This window comes from Lissotriton helveticus, chromosome 5_1, assembly GCF_964261635.1.
Source record: "Lissotriton helveticus chromosome 5_1, aLisHel1.1, whole genome shotgun sequence".
Classification (NCBI taxonomy): domain Eukaryota; kingdom Metazoa; phylum Chordata; class Amphibia; order Caudata; family Salamandridae; genus Lissotriton; species Lissotriton helveticus.
In genome coordinates this window covers 625,388,483-625,411,968 of record NC_136065.1, presented here as the reverse complement: position 1 = coordinate 625,411,968, position 23,486 = coordinate 625,388,483, and the positions used below count along the sequence as shown (strand labels likewise).

Sequence of the window (23,486 nt, the reverse complement as noted above, 5' to 3'; positions counted from 1 at the left end):
TTCCGGATCGGCGTCAACAGGCCTTGGCAAAAGCAACCCACGCAGGATTTGAAGATCGCTTCTTACTCGGACCAGCAAGGTCAGAGGGACGGCTCCTTTTCAGGGGAGCGAGGGCCAGTCTGGAGCAACCAGACCAGCAGAGTAGTTTCAAAGATTCATCGTCGTAGAGGCCACTAGCCAATGGGCAATTGACCAGACAGACGCGTCGAGCAGGAAAATGCAAAAGGGCACCACGCAGCACTCGGTGAGTGTGGAGGGGTGATCTTCGGTGCACGAGCTGCTCGGGGCTGGGGCTTCTCAAACCCCAATGCACAGCTTCGAGGGTGCCTCTGGAGCTGCACTGTCAGCACTTCGCAGTCTTTTCAAGATGGCCGGTCCCACGTCTCACGTCGCCTCCACGGGTCTCAGCTTTGCTGTAGCTGTGGATCGGGCTGTTGGATGTCTGGGAATCTGGTTCTTGTCGATCACTGTCGCTCGAGCTCCGACGGGAGCTGCAACAAAGAAAACAGTTGGGCGCTGGATGGTGCCTGTATGCACAGGGTGGTCACTCCTTAACCACAAGGGAGATTCTTCAGTCTTCCACGTCGAGTGGGATGTCGAAGGGTCCAGAGTTTTGTTTCAAAGTTTCAGTCAGGATTATCTAAAGTCTATAGGCACAGCTCCTACCTTTATTCCAAATCAAGGGGCTGGATATCCTGCTAGGTCCCTCCTATGGGTGGGACCCAGGAAGGGAGTGGTTACACCCCTTTCCCTTTGTCCAGTTTCGCGCCAGAGCTGTGGCTGGAGTGCCCCAGCACCGGTTTGAACTGGGCTATGCATGGGGAGCCTTGTGCGCCCCAGGCAGTGTCTAGTTTCCATCGCCCTGCCTGCCTCAATCCACTATCTCCTGTCTGGGGTGGTGTAACACCTCCCTGTGACAGGATACCATTTGTCCAGGCCTCCCCTGCCGGAGTTTCGGTCAGCAGCAGGAGGCCAGACTTGTGTCTGTGGCAGCAGCATCCATTTTGTGATGCTGGGGCTCTGGTTAGATTTAACCGCATTTAAGTAAAGTTACATGTCTTCTCCCTCTAGAAGGATGGAATGCTACCCCGTCGCCAGAACTGGCGAGGGGGTAGTATTCCAAAGTGTATGGCACCTTACACGACATGTTTTGATAAAGCCATACCAAAGTTAGCAATAACTGCGAGGATTGTAATGCACTTAAGAGTATATGGTATGGCAATAGCCTGGAACAGCTATAAAGAAATGGTTCCGAAAGCTGCAGACAGGCTCAGCTCATGCTAGAGCACCATGTCACATAAAACCAAGCACTCTGCCTCCAGTATTGTTAAGGCCTGCCATAGGAGTGACTTATAGGTGTATATGTGTCCAGATATAGGTTTAGACATAGGTATACTATATCTAAGCAGGGGGTGATTACACAACCTTGCCCCAGCTGAGTGACCAGCCAGTTGTGTCTGTTTAGATGGCCAGCCAGGGGTGGCAAAAGATATGCTGCAGTCCCTGGTAGGCCTTGGATGCACCTATGCCCTGGGTACCTATAGTACACTGTACAGGGGCTGATAAGGTGACCCAATACCCAATTAGTTATGCACCTAGGGTACATGGAGTCCATTTTAAAGAGAGAGCAGATAGCCTGGGGCCCGGATTAGCAGGGTCCCAGGCCAACTAAGTCGAAAACCAGCTAAACACAAGGCAATAAATCTGGGGTAACCATAGTTCGGTATCCACCCTCCTCCATAAGCCCCCCCCCCCAAACGAAAGGAGATAAGGCTATCTTTGACCAGGTAAGCCTATATTGCCTGAGTGGCCATTTAAGGAGGAACCTGCACTGGCATGGTTACCCCCATCTCATGGTCCACTAAGCAATCCCTCACCCTAGGGGCATTAGAGGGTCTCCGCCATAGGGAATTACTACCTGTATGTTATGTTATGTTGTTATGTTACTTTAATTCTTTTATAGCGCACGGCAACTCCAAAGGAGCATCCCGGCGCTTTGGCAAAGAAAGGAACAGCATAAAAAGCAACCACACAACAGAAAAGAGAAGGAATAAAGGGACTATTACCTAAAAAGCCATGTCTTCAGGTCCTTTCTAAAAGTAAGAAGACAAGGGGCCGATCTCAGGGACAATGGTAATTCGTTCCATGCCTTGGGTGTCAGATAGCGAAAAGATCGACCTCCCAGACGTGCACGGCGAATTACAGGGACAGTCAGCAAAGACAGACCCGATGACCTGAGAGTCCTGCTTGGCACATACCGGGAGAAACGTTTCCCAAGGTATTTGGGGCCAATACCATGTAGGGCCTTAAAGGCCACAGTCAGGCATTTAAAAAGGACTCGCTTGGAGATAGGTAGCCAATGAAGGGTGTTCAGTAAGGCAGTGGCACCAGCTCTCCTCGGGAGTCCAAAGATGGCACGGGCTGCCGAATTTTGGACCACTTGCAAACGGGTCATAAGATATTTCGGTAGACCCACAAAGAGAGCGTTTGCGTAGTCCAGTCGTGACCCGATTAGTGCCTGAACAACTGTCTTCCTGTGGTTGAGTGATAGTAGGGGAAGAAATTTCCTCAACATCCGTAGGATGCCGAAGCATTTCCCAACAGTGGACGAGATGTGAGGTCCAAAGGATAAGTCACAATCTACTATCACCCCCAAATTCTTGGCCTTAACAGCGACTGTGTCAGGAGGAAACATATCCTGTGGCCACCAGGATTTCCAGTCAAGTTCCGGTGCGCAACCGAAAAAGAGCAACTCTGACTTGCCAGAGTTGCATTTTAAGCCATGACCTCTAAACCACTCAAACACCGCACCAAGGCAATCCCTGATCTTTGTGCCGTCAAATGACCCAGCCCTGTCACAAGTGAACAGGAGTTGGGTGTCATCGGCATAAGACACGATCTGGGCGCCGAAAGATTCCGCGACTTCCGCCAGAGGGGCCATAAAGATGTTAAACAGCATAGGGCTGAGAATGGAACCCTGCGGGACTCCCACCTCTAGCGGAGCCATATCAGCGGAAAAGTACCTGTAGTGTGTTTTGGCAAAGTAAAAGGCTGGTGTTGAGAGGGAGTACTGAAGTGATGCTCCTCTAATGTAGGGCTCAACTTCATCTAATCACTATCCACCATGGGGTCCTTTCCTTCCATGACTGAGTTGCACTGTGCTCTCAGGGTCATCCTCTGGCTGCCTACAGCTGGAGGCAGGGTCCCTTTTGTTGGCTTACTGGAGGGACAGGTCAGGTTTGGGGCCTTTGGGTCACAGGTTTGGCTGTGCCCAACAGTGTCCATCTGGGGGAGGTTCCTAACTAGGTGTAAGGGAGATCCCTCAGGAGTTTTAGAAATGTTCACCTTGCTAGGGCTGCTAGCTTTGGTGCCCCTAATCTGCTGATGGGGGTGTTTTATTGGACTGACCTACTTGACCTCTGCAGCCCTGGGCTGACTGAGGCAGGGTAGAGAGGGGCAGGCTACCTGCTCCAGACTATGTCCCACCTTTGAAGGGTCCATTGACATCAGGGGCTCTGCCGGGCTAGGCCTGACTACCTCTGGGGCAGTTTCTTCACAAGGGGTAAGATCAGTTCCCTGAGGAGGCTGATTGTTTCCTAAAGTCTGGTGGGAGGCAGATTTCTCTTCCTCCTCAATGCTCTCTGTTTGTGTGGAGTGATCCATAGTTTCAGGCTTCACAACACATGAATCTGTTTGAGTTTGGGCTGTGGCCATCACAGCCCCACCAACCTTTTCAGGAAGGGACTCAGTTTGGGTATGGGCTGTTACCATCACAGCCCTGCTAACCTGTTCAGGGAAGGAATCGGCTTGAGATTGGGCTGAGACTGGCACAGCCCTACGAACCTGTTCAGGAAGGACATCTTGGATTGGGGCTGTGGCCATCACAGCCCCACTAATCTTTCCATGGAGATTTACCATTTTAGAATGGGTTTCTTGTTCTACCTCAGCCCAGGCTGAGATTTCTAAATCATTTCCTAGTAGACAATCTACAGGCAAGTTTGGGGACACTGCCACTCTCTTTGGGCCAGTGACACCTCCCCAGCTGAGATTTACTACTGCCATGGGATGATTTGTCTGCACTCCATCAATATTGGTCACCTGGTATGCGGCACCAGGTAAAAGTTGCCTTGAGGGGATAAGATTCTCAGTCACCATAGTGATACTAGCCCCTGTGTCTCTATAGACCTCAACGTTTTGACCATTGATGAGGGGCTCCTGTCTGTACTTGCTCAAAGTGTTCGGGCAAGCAGTGAAGTTGGCAAACCCCATGCCATTTTCACAGACAAGAGTAGCTGTAGTAGGGGACCTGGTTAGGCCAGAGTCCACATGAGTTCCAAAAGTAAACCCAGCCAAATTCTTGGGGGTGCTCCCACCACCTGGGGGATTACTACTAACAGTAACAGGAGGTGTTGGAGCATTACCTGGAGGAATATTTAACTTATTGTTATTCTTTGGACAACTGCGATCAGTCTTCCAGTGGCCAGGCTGCTTACAGGCATGGCAATAAGGTTTCTTGACAGAGGAGGTATTTTGGGACCCACCCCCACCACTGGAGTTTTGGGGCCCTGTGGTAGACTTGTCTTTTGATTTATCCCCACCCTTCTCTTGAGTCTTGGAATTATCCTTCTTTTGGTCACCACCCTAATTCTTAGACCTAATCCTGGTTCTTACCCATTTGTCTGCCCTCTTACCCAATTCTTGGGGAGAGGCCAGATCAGAGTCCACCAGGTGCTGGTGCAAAAGCTGGTTTTGACAATTACTAAGGATCTGCTCCCTCATAATCAAATTGTACAATCCTGTATAGTCATGTACCTTGCTGCCAAGTAACCAACACCAGAGCCTTAGTAGCACAATCTACAAAATCAGTCCAGTCCTGAGTCTGAGCTTTTTGGGTATCTCTGAACAACAACCTGTATTGCTCAGTGGTTAAGCCAAACCCATCAATAAGAGCACTCTTCAGGACAGTGTAGTTTTTAGCATTCCCAGGACTAACTGTGAGGAGATGATCTCTCCCTTTCTCAGAAAAGGAGTACCATAAGATTGCTTCCCACTGATCTTGGGGAACCTGCTGTACCATGCAGGCCCTCTCCAGAGCAGTCATCCATTTGTGGATGTCATCCCCTTCTTTATAGGGGGGTACAATCTTTGTCAGGTTTCTATGTTCATGGGACCGGTTTTATCTCTAGGGATATTGCCGCCACGAGTGGAATCTAATCTACTCAATTGTTGTTCCCTTGCTAAAGCAAGCTTAGCTTGGGCCAGGGCTACCTCTTCCCTCTCTATCTGGAGTTGGACAGCCTTCATCCTGGCCTTATACTCTTTTCTCTGAGGGAAAGTCATTACCCTTTGAGAAGCCCCTGAGGCATTAGAAAGGTTAGATTCCCTGGAAAGGGATCTCTCTCTTCTATTGCCAGGGAGTATTCTGTTATTAGGTCTGGAAAGGTGGTTCACCTCTCCATCCCCACGTAGGCTCAAGTTAGCTTGGCTAAGCCTTCTAACTTGGACCTGGATAACCCCTGATCATCTGAATCTTGATCCCCATCTATCTCCTCATCTACCTCTGGGGTGATGGTCTCATCATCTGGGGGGTTCACTCCATCTCCTGGATTACCTGAGGGACCTGCACTAGCCTTCTCAAGATCATCCTTCTCTAGGACTCCTATCAGGATAGGAATGGTAGGGTTGTGACTCCTTTTCAGCCCTCTTGTAGTGCACAAGGCACTCAAGTCTCTGAAGCTGAGTTTGTCATAGCTGGAAGGTGCCTTGGTAAGGTCACCTGCCACAGGTAGAGAACTGGAAGGTTCACCTGTGCCAGACATGACTTAGTGAGGTGTGGGTGTATGCACCTACCTACACTATGTGTTTTCCTACTAGAACCTTGCTAGTGAGTTGTAGTCATGGTGTGCTAAGCCCTTTAATCTACAACTACTAAGTTCAGTAGAATTTAAGTATCTAAGCTTTGTTTATATGTAGCTATGGTACTTAATGTGATCTTTCAAATGATATCAAAGATTACAATTGGTAAAACAACAGCAAGCTCAAATCCCAACCGCTGCACACCAATGTGAGAAGTTGGCCTGATGTATCACGTTCACTATTCTAGTGAGCACCTTGTATCAGTCCAAGCAACCCTTATGGTGGTGGTTGTAAGTCAACCTTATAGATAAGCTATCCTAGGGGTAGCATAGGCCTAAGCAGTCTTAGGCTTAACTCAAGAGGGCATGTGAAGCCAGCTGTTTTACCATATGCAATCCTTTTAATACCAAATGAAAGGACACCACACAAGTTATATATTATACAAATATATGTATTTATTACTAGAATAATCCTCTGTACTCTTTATGAGGGCAGAGGCACGAGCGTTTAAACAAAAGCACAGTTAAAGATACAGAAGTTGCACAATTATGGATAGGGCCGGTGGCCACTTAAACCATATACTAAAATAGTGGTATAAGTACCACGTCTCGAACAATGGTAAGGCCTGGGGCCTTGGGAATCGCTGGGGCTACTCTGGACTAACAGCAGTTAGGACGGGAGAGGCCCGCGGGACTCGGGTGCAGCGCTAAAAGCACACGCATGCACCAATGCAAAGTCAATGGTGCGTAAAAGTTACAAAGTTACTGTTTTGGAAGTCTTCCAACTGGACTAGAATTTAGCCACTTAAAACTAGGACACTAGAGGTGTAAACCACTACAGGAGCACCGGTGTTTTATCGTTACTTCACCCACAGGAAGCGGGTGCATAGGTGCCAAAGTGTGTCGGGTTTCGTCGTGGACTTCTATGGAGCATGGAGATGAAGATGCTGCAGGCGGCCAGGAGAGAAGAGTCTGGTTGGATCCAAGGGTGGATCGAAGATGTAGAGTACCTGAAAGCAGAGGGGACAGAGTCTGGGTCACTAGCCAGTGACCAGGATGGAACCAGGAAGGAACCAGGCGATGTCGGGCGCAATCAGGTGGTTGTCGAGAACCTTGTCTCCGCTGCCACGTGGACTCGGGGGCATCGAGGATGACCAGGAGTGGATCACGGGCTGTCCCACAAAGGCTCTCGCTGTCGGCGGTGTCGGCTTCCGGATCGGAGTCAACAGGCCTTGGCAAAAGCAACCCACGCAGGATTTGAAGATCGCTTCTTACTCGGACCAGCAAGGTCAGAGGGACGGCTCCTTTTCAGGGGAGTGAGGGCCAGTCTGGAGCAACCAGACCAGCAGAGTAGTTTCAAAGATTCATCATCGTAGAGGCCACTAGCCAACGGGCAAGTGACCGGACAGACGCGTCGAGCAGGAAAATGCAAAAGGGCCCCACGCAGCACTGGGTGAGTGTGGAGGGGTGATCTTCGGTGCACGAGCTGCTCGGGGCTGGGGCTTCTCAAACCCCAATGCACAGCTTTGAGGGTGCCTCGGGAGCTGCAATGTCAGCACTTCGCAGTCTTTTCAAGATGGCCGGTCCCACGTCTCACGTCGCCTCCACGGGTCTCAGCTTTGCTGTGGCTGTGGATCGGGCTTTTGGATGTCTGGGAATCTGGTTCTTGTCGATCTCTGTCGCTCGAGCTGCGGCGGGAGCTGCAACAAAGCAAACCGTTGGGCGCTGGATGGTGCCTGTTTGCACAGGGTGGTCACTCCTTGACCACAAGGGAGATTCTTCAGTCTTCCACGTCGAGTGGGATGTCGAAGGGTCCCGAGTCTCATTTCAAAGTTTCAGTCAGGATTATCTAAAGTCTATAGGCACAGCTCCTACCTTTATTCCAAATCAAGGGGCTGGATATCCTGCTAGGTCCCTCCAATGGGTGGGACCCAGGAAGGGGGTGGTTACACCCCTTTCCCGTTGTCCAGTTTCGCGCCAGAGCTGGAGCTGGAGTGCCCGAGCACCGGTTTGAACTGGGCTATGCATGGGGAGTCTTGTGCGCCCCAGGCAGTGTCTAGTTTCAATCGCCCTGCCTGCCTCAATGCACTATCTCCTGTCTGGGGTGGTGTAACACCTCCCTGTGACAGGATACCATTTGTCCAGGCCTCCCCTGCCGGAGTTTCGGTCAGCAGCAGGAGGCCAGACTTGTGTCTGTGGCAGCAGCATCCATTTTGTGATGCTGGGGCTCTGGTTAGATTTAACTGCATTTAAGTAAAGTTACATGTCTTCTCCCTCTAGAAGGGTGGAATGCTACCCCCGTCGCCAGAACTGGCGAGGGGGTAGTATTCCAAAGTGTACGACAACTTACACGACATGTTTTGAAAAAGCCAAACCAAAGTAAGCAATAACCGCGAGGATTATAATGCACTTAAGAGTATATGGTATGGCAATACCCTGGAACAGCTATAAAGAAATGGTTCCGAAAGCTGCAGACAGGCTCAGCTCATGCTAGAGCACCATCTCACATAAAACCAAGCACTCTGCCTTCAGTATTGTTAAGGCCTGCCATAGGAGTGACTTATAGGTGTATATGTGTCCAGATATAGGTTTAGACATAGGTATACTATATCTAAGCAAGGGGTGATTACACGACCTTGCCCCAGCTGAGTGATCAGCCAGTTGTGTCTGTTTGGATGGCCAGCCAAGGGTGGCAAAAGATATGCTGCAGTCCCTGGTAGGCCTTGGATGCACCTATGCCCTGGGTACCTATAGTACACTGTACAGGGGCAGATAAGGTGACCCAATACCCAATTAGTTATGCACCTAGGGTACATGGAGTCCATTTTAAAGAGAGAGCAGATTGCCTGGGGCCCTGATTAGCAGGGTCCCAGGCCAACTAAGTCGAAAACCAGCTAAGCACAAGGCAAAAAATCTGGGGTAACCATAGTCAGGTATCCACCCTCCTACAATAGGGTACCCCAGATCTCTCTCCAAAGCATTTCTTATTCTGGCATCTCTAGAAGGAACCAGAGCCGTTGATGCTCTGTATAGTTTAGAAATCAAGTGGACCCCTTCTTTAGTGGAGATCACCAACGTCAATGGAGAGAAGGACTCCGGTTCCAAAGAAAAGCTAGTAACCCTCTCTGTAAGCTCTCTGCGTATCCTGCACATGACAAATGTGTCTATAAAAGTGGCGCCATTGAAGCGCACATCCTCCATGACATGGAACACATGCCCCTGGAAAAGATCTCCAAACTTCTCCAGGGAAAAGGCGGCAAGAGTCTGCTGCACCAACCTCTCCTCCGTAACGGGCAGCCACAGGTTATTGCACAATGGAATCGACGAGGAATATAAAGCACATCCGCCCGCTACCCAAGCCAGCTTATGCCACGCCCAACTCGTCGTAGAGACTGCCTGGATATCCCTTGGGTCTCGGGGGAAGCCTTGCGGTATGACTGTTTTTAGCGGGGCTGGTAGCATCAAGTTAGCTTCTGGTTTAGCTTAAGGGTTCCGGGCGTCTGGGTGATACCACGAATGTGCAAAGCTGCACTGTGCAACTAGGTAATACATCTGAAAGTTTGGAACTCCAAGCCCTCCCCTCTCATATCGCAAGGTCAATGTGTCCCGTCCCAGCACACCCAGGCCCTCTTCCCTCCTCAAATCAGACGGATAAGATGAGATGGATGATTTAAAAAAAAAAAAAAAATTTTAAACTATTGGTATTGGGGAGTGGGATGGGGATATTGTGAAACAAGTACAAACATTTAGGGAGGACCACCATATTTATTATTGCGACACGGCCCGCCATAGAGAAGAGAAGCTTTTGCCAGCGCTCCATCTGTTCCTCGAGTTTATAAATAGCCGGGTCATAGTCAAACTTTTTTTTAATTTTTATATAGCGCGAACTCGACCCTAAGGTATTGGAGCGCTTTACATGAGCACCGTATTTACATTACACATTCAGGCACGGGGAGTTTAAGTGATTTGCCCAGAATCACAGGATGTGGACGCGACCTTGAGGCTCGAACCCTGGTTTCTAGCACCAGCGTCGGGCATTTATGCCGACGGACCACATCCTCTCCCTCTGGTGTATCTGGATACCCAGATACCTAGTCGATTCTTCACACCATTGCAACGGAAATCCACAGTCCCATTTAGTGGCACTAGGTGATAGCGGAAAAATTACTGACTTGTCCAAATTGATGCCAAGTCCTGAGAAAACCCTGTATCTAATAATTTACCTGATTAGAGGCTACAGGTTCTCCTCTGGATGTCTAGCATTGAGGATGACATGGTCTGCGTAGAGGGAAACTAATAGGGGGCCGGTCTTAAACTGAAGGTCTCTGTGCAGGTGCTGCTCCTGAAATCCTGTGTAAAACCGTGAACAATGTGCAAAGATTTAATGCCGTTGACCTATGAGGGGCAAGCCCCGACTGGGCTGGTGAGATGATACAATCTAGTAAAAGAGTCAACCTAAGTGCGATCATTTTGGTAAGAATTTTATAATCCAGATTCAGAAGTGATAGCGGCCTGTATGAACCACACATGAGGGGATCTTTCCCAGCCTTGGGTAAGAGGATTATAACTGCCTCTCGCTACGTAGGTGGTCATTCTTTGCACTCAAGTGCTTCATTATATACCTCAATCAGATAAGGAGCTAGGAGGTCTTTTTAGGTTTTGTTAAGTTTGCCAGTGAAGCCGTCAAGTACCGGGGCAGTCAAACCATTAATGCCATTGATTGCACTCACGCTTTCCTCCGCAGAAAAAGGCTCCGCCAAGAACTCTTACATCCTCTTTTCCAGCAAGACAAGTGCGATCTCGTCTAGATATTCCTTGCAGACTTCATCGCTGTGCACCACACACGAGGAATATAGCCCCGCATAGTAGTCTAAGAAAAAGTCCAGAATCTCACAGATGTCATTCAATATCTTGCCAACGGGAATCAAAAACAGTGAATGAAAGAGTGGCCCAGGGCAGGCCGCAGGAGACGTGCCAGGTTGCGGCGAGGTCGATCACCTTCCCGGAACGCCGAGCTGTGGCGAATTAGCCTAAAAAAGTGTCTCACGCTCGGCTGCTTCTTTGAACTCAAATAAGAGCATCAAGTGGCGATTTCGATCGGCCTGAGCAGGATACTCCCTATTTGCTACGTCTAGCACCTCAAGTTGCTGCTCAATGCAAAACAGCGTGCTCCTTCAATCCTTTAAAACGCCAGAGAGTTTTGCGATGCAAACTCCATGCATATAGGCTTTAAATGCTTCCCATAATACTGCTCACGACTTTAATGAACCTATATTGAGCTCAAAGTAGTCAATGATGGCTGCACAGAGTTCGGAATTGAATACTGCATCCATCAGAGACTGACGCGAAAACCTCCATTGCCTTTCACTGCCCTCTGGCCTAGGAACCTTAAACATAAGGACTACTAGGGAGTGATTGGAAAGCGTTCTGGGAAGATGATTCAACTCCCGGAACCAAGAAACTAAATTGGGGGACACCAACCTGAAATCAAGTCTAGTCCAGGTTTCATATTGTGCCGCATAATGGGTATAGGCTACTTCCCCTGGGCGGCAGAGTCTCAGCACATCGAACAAACCAACGAGTCACAAAGCTCCATTAGTGCCCGACGAGTGCTCGGTTTGGGATCCGAGGAACCAGCTGGACTATCCCTAATTGGGTCTAACAGTAAATTAAAATCTCTGCCAATACAAATATAGTCTTCGTCAAGTTTTAGGAGCTGGATGTGGAGGTCCTGAAAAAACTCTGGGTTGTCTGTATTAGGAGTGTAAACACAAACAAAGGCCACCTGGTAGCCCATTAAGCACCCAGTTACCATTGTGTAGTGACCTTCACCGTCGTTATGGACAGTTCCCACCTGAAAGGGCAAGCGCTTATGTAACAAGACTGTGGTCCCCCTAGCGTATGAACTGTAATTTGCAAAGTAGCGGTGGGAGCCCCAGGAGGAAGCAAAGCAAATAGAAGGTGATTTCAGTAAATGAGTCTCTTGCAAGAAGGCAACATCCACATGATGACGCTGTAGATATTGCACAACTTGCTTCCCTTTTCTAACATTATTAAGTCCCCGTACATTCCAGGTAACGAATGTGAGGTCCGAAAATGTGGCCAGCCTGCTCCCAGAAGCCATGGTGACTCTTCAAGTCTAATCGTCTATGTGTGTGATAGGAAACATCCATTCCCTCACGGTGTTCATTTAATTTTATACGCAGTTAAAAAAAAATCACAATGGAGGACAATGCCGTCACAGCAGGAGTGCAGCTGCCACGTATCGCACCAGAACTCGGTGGCCGGTGTACAATGGAGCACTATGTGCGGGGGGAGTCTTATTTATGCCAGGTTAAGGAGGGGCAATAACTCACACTCGCCGCCGCCATTGCCAACCACAGGTGCGGGACTCTTCAATCGGTGGGTGGGGGCCAAAGGCAGAGGGGTGATGCACACTGAGGACATGCTGGAGCCAACCAGAGCTCCAAATAACACAACAGAGGCGATAGGCGCTAGGAGGTTGCCCCACTGGACCGGCCCTTGTCCGATTCCATCCCCGTCTGAAAAAAAGTCCCCATACTCACTCACAATATCGAACCCCACTGGCCTCGGGGGTCAGGCAAGCTGATCGTATGTAAAGCGCGGGGGGGGCCACACACGCCCACGCACCGGCCCGCGAGCCAGGCCTCAGCCGCACACAACCCCGCTGCACTCATTGCTGCCAGATCCTCCGAAGCCGTGCCAGCCAGAGCGGAAACAGGAGCAGCCCACAAATCCAGCCTGTGAGCTCGCCCGCTGACTCCAGGCCACACAGGCCGAACCGGACAAAGGCTACCACCCTCGCACTCTGCCTTCTCAGTTCACACAATGCGGCGACCAGGATCTTGGCGTTTCGGCCGAACACAGTTTTAGTGCAGGTTGTGCAAAATGAATGCAGGAAAGTGCGAACATGTTGGGCTAAGCGGAGGAGCCTTAACGCTGCGCGACCATCTTGGTCTGTAGCTCGGCCACGTCCCGAGGCGCAGGATACAGCACCATCTTCTGCAAGTCTGGACGGAGAGGTCCGGACCACTTGATAGGATAGGAGAGGTGTGTGCACTGGGGGCCAAAGATGCATGGGCAGACTTCAGTAACACCTACAGCACAACACCCATCTGGTTGGTAGCGGAAGGCTGAAACGCTATTTAGGCTGAGTTTGGTTGGCAAGGGGGGGAGGGAGATCGAGGTATAGGGAACCCAGATGTCATGATTTGATCAGCCTCTTCAGTAGGGGAGGGAGGGGCAGTCACAAGATTGTGTACGCAGAAAAAGTTACTATGCACTGTAAGCAAAAAGCTCTATTGTAACTGCAAGTGCCATGTTATTATGATAGCAATGGTTAATGTTTCGCCTTTTCCTACTTGCAATTGTTTGTTTCTTTGCAAAATGAAAAAAAAGCATGAAAAAAAACAATAAAAGATATAGATATATATATATATATATATATACACATACATACAATACATATACATACATACATACACACATAAACACACACAATTTAAAAATGGTAATCATTTGATTTAGTTTACATTATTTTCTATGGGATGGTATTTTAAATCTCTGTCTACTTCATTTTTCTAAAAGGCGGGGGGGTAGTGTGGTGCTAGACTTAGTCCAAGGCTGGGTAGAATTATACGGCTATACGAGTCCTTTTTGGTGGCTGTAGTAACTTTATTACTGTAACTGGTGAATCGTGTGCATGTCCTCCTAACCCCCTTGCATTTTACAGTAGCTATTCCCTCATTTTCAGCCACTCCCCCACATTCCTCCTATAACTACTACAAAAAACATATTCATATGTGTCCAGAGGCATTTGCACACATAGTGACGTCCTCTGCAAAGATAGTTAGGAGAGGTGGGTCAAACGTCTCCACACACAGGCATGTGAATAGCATTTTGTAAGAGGAGTTTCTGAATAGGCCCTTCTATGTCCAACCAGAAATTAAGAGAGAGAGAATAAGAGAAATGGGGCTCCATAACAGAATGTCCAAGAACCACTGCTATGTCAAAACAAAATTCATTAGGCCGAGAGAATGGACAGTGACAATTTACTGTGTGGGATGAGAAGAGTGGGAGGGTGGGAGCGCCCTAATTACTTCCTAAAATATGGATGCGTCTAGAAACATTGGTACATAGGAGAGGTGAGCAGCATAGTTCAAGTTCAAAAAAGGTTGGGGGTGAAGAAACCCACACCTGCATTTTGAGATGCGAGGAAGAGAAGAGATGAAGGGGAAGAACCAAATTACTTCACTCACTGGATGAGCAGTGATCAAACTCACTCTTGGGCAACTCGGAAAATTCACGACGCTTGTCGAAGGACAGGGATTGGAAAGCACTGCCATGTTAGGAAGGGGTGAAGCTTAGATCTGTAACCAAATTGGTTGAAGGAATATAGCACCATAATGGGATGAAGCTATAGATTTGCTAAATCTCCAGATAGAATAAAAGTAAAACAGTCATACGATGAATGAAAACACCTGAACTTCTAGCATAAATGGAGTTTAGTGCAAAGAAAAACCAAAAACAAAAGTCATATTGTTGACTGCACCGCAGTGAAGCAAGTTGTGTCTTTAATGATTAACACAAGCATTATAGCACAACAGATTTTATTCTCACACCTCTTACCTTTAACATCTGCACAGCCTTTGATTTCTGCCTGTAAATGGCATAAAAGATTGCCGTTACTGCAGAACTGGAGCCCAATAAGACAGCCAGGATGAGCGAAGTCCGTCCTCCATTCTCCATATTTCATTTCAGACCTGCGGTAAAAAGGAAAATCTATCGGAAGATTCCTTGAAAGATGCAAATAAAGGACTATTTTGAATCAGCAGTATATGTTCAAGGTTACAATCATTCCTGCATGGGGTCTCACAAGCTAACAATGATGTTAAAGGGTGGATATATAGTCTCACCATTAGATATCCACAGGAATGGATAACTCCTGCATACATTTCAACCAATTTATTATTCGCTAATGTTGGTGATAAAAATTGGAGTTGGGACGATCTCCACCTGTTTCAAGAGTGATGCACTGAATTCAATTCTCAGAGAAAGTTTTGGTGGCAGGGAGAAAACCGATCCTTATAATGACTAATACAATGCACCTTCCTTTACAGCAAGATATAAAGAAAAACGCACATTTCAGGACAGGTGGCAAATCGGTGAAAAAATGCAGTATAACTTAAATAGTAATCAAATTAATGAAGTAAGTGTGTGATAGAATATATTTCTTCATTTCATTATATGTAATTACAGAGTGTAAACCAAGTCCAGCAGTGGACGGGTGGCTTTGAAAGGCTATGTGCAGCATGAGGGACTGACTATTTGTATTGTATTGTAATTGCATTTATTTAGCGCTTACTACCCCTGACGAGGCGTCGAAGCGCTTTTTCGGCGAGTAGCACTCTACTTCGGGACCCAAAGAGGATTAGTGTTGAATTAGTATAGTGAAACATGCAAGTACATTTTAAGTGGTGGATAGGTTAGTCAGTTATTTGGATTTGGAATGATAGCAGAAGGATAGAGGAGGACAAAGGTTTGTATTTATATAGCGCTTGTTGACGCATGCTATTCAGGAAGCCTACAAAGGATTAGTGGTGAATTAATATGGTGAATATGAAGTCATTTCAGTGGTGGATATTAATCAGTTACTTTGGAGTGAGAAGGATAGCGGAAGGATAAAAGGGGAAGAAAGATTTGCATTCCTCTAGCACTTGTTACCCCTGATGGGTGTTGAAGCACTTGTCTGGCGAGTAGCACGCCACTCCGGAACCCATAAAGGATTACTGTTGAAAATTAGTATAGTAAAAAATATGAAGTAATTGGAGTAGTAGATATGTTATTCAGTTATTTGGGTAGTATATTAGTATAGTTTAATATGGAATTTGAGTAGTGAACATGTTAGTCTGTTAATTTCGATTGAAAAGGATAGTGGAGGGATAAAAGAGTGAAGGATTTTTTTTCTTTTTTTTAAGGTCTTAGCAGTAGGAGGAGGCTTTTGAATGAGTAAAAGGGAGTTTTGGAGGGGAGGACTCAGAGGGAAGAGTTTAGAAAGGTTTGTTGTAGTGGATCGGTATAGTAAAAGAGGTGTCAGATGATGCAAGGAGGGGTAGAGTAGGAGAGAGTCTAGAAAGGGTTATTTTGGCAATCATAGTAGTGGTATGGGGTTTGGGATAAATGAGAGAGTGGATGTAGAGGATATATTGATAGATGTAAAGGATGAGAGATAGGGAGGTGCATTGGAAGGAGTATAGTAAAAGAGGTGTCAGATGATGCAAAGGAGGGGTAGAGTAGGAGAGAGTCTAGAAAGGGTTATTTTGGCAATCATAGTAGTGGTATGGGGTTTGGGATAAATGAGAGAGTGGATGTCGAGTATATATTGATAGATGTATAGGATGAGAGATAGGGAGGTGCATTGGAAGGAGTAGTAGAAGAAGTTTGAGAAGAGTCAGAAGGTTTGGCTAGAAGATATATTGAGCGAAGTATAGGCTGAGAAATAGGATAGTGCACTGGAAATGCTAAATTAGAAGAAAGTGATAAATATGTAGGTCCATAATTACATTGAAAGTATATAGATACATAAAGGAGGTAAGTATAATAGTTTAAAGATATTGATAGAGGCACAGGATGAGAAATAGGGTAGTGCATTAGATATGCTTTTTCAGGAGAAAAGTAACCGACACACAGATCCAAGTACATGGAAGGTACATAGATGCACAATGGAAGTATGTACATGTAGACCAAAAATGATTTTTATTTAATATTATTATTTCTCTCAACAAAATAATTATTTTACATGTTTATACAAAGTAATACACAAAGATAGGTACATATCTATAGTGAAAAAACAAATGCTTGTATACAGAGGGATATGCTGTAAATTTCTGTTTGCGTATGGTGCTTATGTGGGGAAGAGCCAAATCTGGAGTACTTTTCCGAAGATAAGGTGGTTATCAGTGGACCTTATCTTGGGGGGTAAAGAGTTCCATAGTTTGGTTGCTTGAACAGAGAAGGATGTGCCACCCATAGTTTTTTTCTTGTATGGTGGGATTTTGAGGCAAGATGCTCCTTTACAGCGGAGGTTCCTTTGTTGAATGTGTTTGGTGGTTTTATACCGGATGAAGAGTGGTCCCATTCCATGTATTGCTTTGTGGGTGATACAAAGCAGCTTGAACGTGGATCTTCTGGCTGTGATCCCAGTTCATCAGGCTATGCGGCAAGCGGGTTGTAATGTTTCCAATCGCCACACGTTAGTATTTCAGTTAAAGAAGCATTCAATCCAGGTCATCCACGGCTCTGAGAAAGCTGAAAATTGGTGATTTTCCAATGTCTTTGGGGCATTCCAGTTGAAGGAGTACTTGCGTGTCATCTGCATAGTTATAGCACGTGAGGTGAAATGTATGGATCAGTACTGGTAATGACTTCATGTAGATGTTATAAAGCATGGGCGAGATGATAGAACCTTGAGGGACACCTGCTTTTGTGGAGTATGGTTTGGACAAGAAAGGTGGGGTATGGATGACAATAGTTCTGTTTCGAAGGTAGGACGCTACCCAGTCTAAAGCAGTTCCCTCTATGCCGGCTTCATAGAGTCTTTGTTTCAAAGTGTCATGGTCAACCGTGTCAAAGGCAGCTGAGAGGTCCAAGACGAGAAGCGCAGCAACCCCGTTGCAGTCAACTGTATTCTTTAGGTCATCCCAGATGGCAAGGAGGGCAGATTCAGTGCCTCTTTCCGGACAGAATCCTGTTTGGAAGTCTGAAAGTATGTCATTCTCTTCAATGAATTGTGACATCTGGGCGAATGCTGCTCTTTCTATCAGTTTGCCCAGGAACGGTCCATTTGTAATGGGTCTGTAGTTGTCAGGGTTCAGCGGGTCCAAGTTTGTTTTCTTCAGTAAAGGGCGTATGTATGACTTTTTGTGTTCTTCTGGAAATATTTCAGTAGTTAAGGAATCGTTGATGATTCTTCTTCCTGGAGTGGCAGCAGAGGTTGTTAAAAGAATTGTCTTGAAAGTTTGTGGCGTGAAGAGAAGATAAGAATCTTAGAAAAATCATAAAATGGAGAAGCATATATGTTGAAGTTCTATGGATGTTGCCAAAGAACTAGTTACTTACCTTCAGTAACACACTTTCTGGTGGATACTCTTTATAACATCAGATCCTACACCTTCGAAAGCCCCGTAGGCACAAGTCTGGATCTGGAGAATTTTTAAACAGTTCGCCTGTGTGCCAATAGGTGGCGTTGGGCAATACCACTGTGAGTCCATACCACCCCGGTAGTGAAGGAGCAGAGCGACATAAAAGTGCTACCCTTGCGCACTGTCAGTTTCTTGCCTTTTCATTTCCGCGCCCTCAGGCGCAGACCATTTACAAATGCTAGTGTGCTAAGTACTAACTTGGGATCTTTATTAGATGTTAGAGGCCAGTCCACAGAATGGGGAGGAGCGAGGGCAGTGAGGAATCGGTGGTTAGATTATGCACCAGAAAGATCATTGCAGACAGTAAGGAACTTTTACTTCTTATGGACTGATAGATGCATTTGCAACTTAAAATAGGTACCAAAGCAGAATTGTAGAATAGACACCAAGGCAGTATGCCCTAAAGGTGGAGGATCTGAAGAGTGAGCTTAAAACAAAAAGCCTTCCAGTACGGAGCACGCACCATGCCGAGGTAGTAGTGCTTCGTCAACACATGCACTGACGCACACATCGCACCCTGGCAAATTTCGAGGGCCGGCAATACTCATGCCAACCCTGTAGTAGCGACCTTAGCCCTGGTGGAATGGGGTTTCAGACCTTTTAGGGAGCAGCTACTTGGTCAGTACGCAGCATATCTTAATGCAGACAGGGTCTGAACAGCATTGCCTTCCTCTGCTCTGTAAAGACCCACAAACGTTTATTGTCTACTCGATGTTCCTTAGTCCTTTTGGGCTTTGATTGAGCGTCTCCTCCTCTTTCGAGACTTGAAACAGAGCAAAGAATGCTAGTAAAGTGATTGAAAGCCCAACGTTGGAAAGAGTCTCAACTTTTGGTAAGAGGTCCACCCGAATTCACAGCAAAAAATGTCTGTAAAAAAGATGGTGTAGGGCGTAGCACTCAAAGTGACTGCAGTTCACTCAAGTGACAAGATAATAGCAGGAAGACTAACTTCCAGGTCAGGAGATGGAAAGAGCAGCTACACTTAAGCTTGAAAGAGGTACAAACAAGGAATGTCAAAGCCAACTTACGGTCCCACTGGGGCATCGAAAACTGCTTGGGAACAAACATGTGTGTCAAACTTTTAATAAGCCTCATCACAACAGGTGACTTAAAGAAAGGCAGTTGATCAGGGAAACGTAGAAAGACCAAATGGGCTGACAAATAATCTTTTACAGTGCCCACATCAAGGTCTTCCTGGGCTAAAAACAAAACAGACAAAAGTATGTCCGACAGTTTTGTCTATAGGGAGTTAGTATCTCTGTCACCACACCAGGTTACAAATTTGTCCCAGCGCGTGGAATAGATGGATTCTGCGGAGGGCACCTGGAGGCAAGGATGACATTCATCACTTCAGATGGAAGATTGAAAGCAGTCCTTTCTACCACTCAATCTCAATGAATGGAAGGTGTAAGTTGCACAAATTCTGGCAGAGGACCCTGCTCTGCTATTGAGACGGAGGTCCTCCCAAAGTGGCAACCTGATGGATAGATGTTAATGCTCAGGAGTTCTGGGTACCACACATTAATCGCCCAATCTAGGGGCAGCTATGATGAAGAAACCTGCCCCCTAATGTGTTCAGATCATTCCATAATACTATTTGATTATACAATGGCTAAAAGTCCATGAGAGAGAAACAGTTAAAGCCCCTCAAATAGCCTATAAAGCTTGGAACAAGGTTGACAAGGCTACGCTCCAGTCCGAATTGGACAGGACGTGGCCACTTTTAAACATACATACAGACCTGGAAGTCAGCAAATACACAAAATGGCTCAACAAAGCCTTTAGGGCTACAGTACCCAACTGTACAAATTCATGGAATCACTATCGGCCCCCGGGTTTACAGAGGCCCTGTGACAGGAAAAACAAAAATGCAGCAGACTCGAAAGATGCTGGAGAGCAAAATATGATATAGCAGATAAAAGCAACTATACATCCGCATTGGTCCAATATAAAACCATGCTGATTACAGAAAAAAGGCCTTTTACATCAGGCAGATTGAGAGAGCCAGGAACTCATCCAAAGAACTGTTTGGGGGTAGTAGAGAGGCTCTCCACCCTACCCAAGAAAAAATCCACTAAAAATAATCAACGCTTTGGCGATGACATTGCCGATGCCTTTAGAAATAAAAGAAATCTAGGACTCCTTTGAGGCCACTCTCTCACATATACCTACTGAGGTACTCCAGAGTTTAGATCCCAAAGAAAAGATTTTTCTCAGCATTTCACAGATATCTACTGAACTAGTGGAAAAAATATCAGGGAAATCACATCTGGATCCCCATTAGATCCTTGCCCTCCCACATTTCTGAAAGATATAGCGAAGGAGGCGAGTCCTTTACTCATGGAAATTTTTAACAGCATGTTTACGTCTGGTATTTTTCCGGCTCTATGGAAGGATGCAGCAATACTTCCACTGATAAAAATAAAAACAATCTGGATGCATCAAACCCAAACATCTATCACCCAGGCTGTCACTCCGAGCCAAGGTAGTGGAGATTATGAACAAACAGTTAGCTCATTTTATCCAAGAAAATGATTTACTCGATTCGGTTTTCGACCTGATCACAGTACGGAAACTGCATTGATCAAGGCCACCGAGGAGATTAGGACGGTGATGGACAGAGGGGGTGCTGCCGCCCTCATCCTCCTCGATCTGTTGGCAGCTTTCGACACTGTTGATCATAATTTACTGCATTTGCGTTTGGAAAAATGAGGGATTAAGGGTATGGCACTGGCCCTGCTATCCTCCTTTCTGAAGAAAAGATAAACAGTGCCCCTGGACCAGTTTAAATCAACCCTTATGTCCTTCTATGTGGAGTCGCACAGGGCTCTTCACTTAGCCCATCCCTTTTAACATCTACGTATCAGAACTGGCCCCTTTGATCCAGCATTTCGGCTTCAGTCTTACTTAATACGCCGACGACACCCAGATAATGGTTGCAGTGTATAAAGATCAAGCATCTACAGAACTGCAGTTTCAAAACTGTAGGGTGGAAATATACAGTTGGATGGGCAAGCACTGTCTCAAACTTAAGTCAGAGAAAACCAAAGTAGTGTTCTTCGGGAACCTACAACCCAGATGGATGGCCTTTGGTGGCCGGCTGAGACGGGTGACTGCCAAAACCAGTACAAAAGGAAAAAATCTTGGTGTACTGATTGATAACAAACTAACCTTAACACAGCACACCAATGCAATTGTGTCGGCCTCCCACCATTTGATTAGGAAACTGAAGAAGATTCTGCCTTGTATCCCCGTCGGTTCCGTGGGGACGGTAGTGACTGCACTTGTGCTGTCAAAATTAGACTATTGCAGCGGACTCTACCTGAATACAATATAGAAAAACTACAGATGGTTCAAATCGCAGCCGCAAGACTGAATATCCCTACATTTGAGTCAGTAACTAATGGAATTCGGAGACTCCACTGGCTTCCCGTGGCACAGCATATCAAGTTCAAGGCACTATGCTTGGCATATAAGGCCCTCAATAACGCCGGACCAGTGTTTCTTAAAAAAACTCTTCTTTTGGTACCATCCTGCCAGACAGTTACGCTCCACTGGCGCCAGACTTAGGATGATTCCGAGGATTGAGACCTCCAGCTGGGGAGGCCGAAGCATTTCGTAAGGTACAGCAAAATTATAGAATACACTTCCAATTGATATCAGAGGTGCGAGTTCACTTACCACTTTTAGAAAGGGTCTCAAAACATGGTTATTTCAGATCTAGGTTCTCTTGCTATGGGCTTACTACAGTCTCAGTGCCAAGACACATCCGGCACTCATGCGCTCAATACATTTTATTACCATCCCATGATTTTGGCCTGGTTGTTCTTGATCTTCTTCAGAACTCGGGATAAGATAGGTAGAAGTGAGAAAGCGAACAGGAGTCCCTTGTTCCATTCAGCATCTCCTAACAAGTATTCTTGTTGAAAGTTCAACACCCAAAATTATGGACACTGCACGTTTTCGACAGTGGCAAAAGTCTAGCCAAGGCTCTTTCCACTGATCGAAGATGCCCTGCCCCAACTCAGGATGTAGGCGCCATTCGAGATCTGTCAGACATTTGCCCAGATCATCCATTCTGGCATTCAGACACCGCCAGAAGGCTGTGACCAGGAAAATGCCCTATCATTCCAGCCACCTCGGCCAGCTCCAGAGATGCCAAAGACTCTTGGCGCAGGAAACAGCACCCCACTACACCTGGCTTGTTGCAGCACTACATGGCAGTGGTTTTGTTCATGATGACCTGCACCAACTTTTCCCTGATGGGCAGCAGGAAAGCCTTGGACCAGATGAATGGCTTGTAACTCCGATAGGCTGATGCAGAGCCGACCACCCATGGGAGCACAGAGGCCTCTGACTGACCTCCCCAACCTATTAGCAACGCGTTAGTAACCACCTTCAGCTTTGGGAGGAAGAAGGAGAGGCCTGTCACAGACCTGATTGAGAGAAGTCAGCTAACACTCAGATGGTGGACCATTTCCTCCAGGACCTTGATAGAGTTGCAAAGGGGCCCCACAGAAACTTTAAGTTCAACTGTAAAGCTTGCATGTGCCAACGGTAGTAGCGGGCAAAGAGGTTACATGAGGCTAAGAAGCCAATAAGTCTCAAAGCCACCCTTTCCTGGATCCAGGATTGAAAGTGAAACATCGGGATCAAAGCCCCAATGTCCGGAACTTGTTGGGGCAGAGGAAATATCATGAAATCCTGTGCGTCCAGGATCTCCCCAATAAATGGAAGCTGCTGTGAAGGAATCAGGTGGGACTTCGGCTCACGATAAACCACAATGATGTAAGGAATACCAATGGTGCCCGGAGGTGGTCTACAACAGACTCAGATGAGCTCACCTTCAGCAGCCAGCCGTTGAGGTATGGCAATACAGGAAACACTGACCACTGCTATCATTTTTGTGAACACCTGAGGGGTGTTGGTGAGGCCAAAGGGTAGAACAGCAAACTGAAATTGTTCCTGAACAAAAGGTAACACCTGGGGGACTGCAGGATGGGTATATGAAAATACAAACCCTGCAAGTCGAAGACAACATCTGCTCATCTGGGTCCGGGGCAGTAAAGATTTGAGCCTATGCTAGTATTTTGGAATTGTCTTTACTCAGAAAAACATTCTGGGGTTAGATGTCCACAGTACACCTAAGGCCCGTCCTTTTTCAAGCTGAGGAAATAGCGGGAAAACAAGCCCCATCTTTCTCCAAAATCCAGTATCCTCTCTATGGCATCCATGGAAAGTAACAAGCTTACCTTATGTAGCAGTATGGACAGATGCTCTTCCATCCTTGGGTGGGAGGTATAATGGGGGAGGGAGCGGGGAAGAGAAGAGAAAAGGTAGTGCGTAGCCTTTTTGAAAAGTAGACAAGTCCCATGTGTCAGACATGATGGATCACAAACTTGGAAGGATG

At 46.8% G+C, this 23,486-nt stretch overlaps 1 protein-coding gene across 4 annotated transcripts in view; it reads right to left on the bottom strand.

Moving 5' to 3' along the window:
• Nucleotides 1-23,486, bottom strand: part of MUL1 (mitochondrial E3 ubiquitin protein ligase 1) — a 934,495-nt gene that overhangs the window by 886,266 nt on the left and 24,743 nt on the right. For 3 of the 4 annotated variants that reach the window (XM_078643000.1, XM_078643002.1, XM_078643003.1), the window contains exon 2: nt 14,505-14,638. In XM_078643000.1, coding sequence (XP_078499126.1) covers nt 14,505-14,624 — 120 coding nt within the window. In that variant the 5' untranslated portion in view covers nt 14,625-14,638. Of the gene's footprint in view, nt 1-14,504; nt 14,642-23,486 lie in introns of all 4 variants that reach the window. The other variant, XM_078643001.1, reaches the window with a different exon arrangement.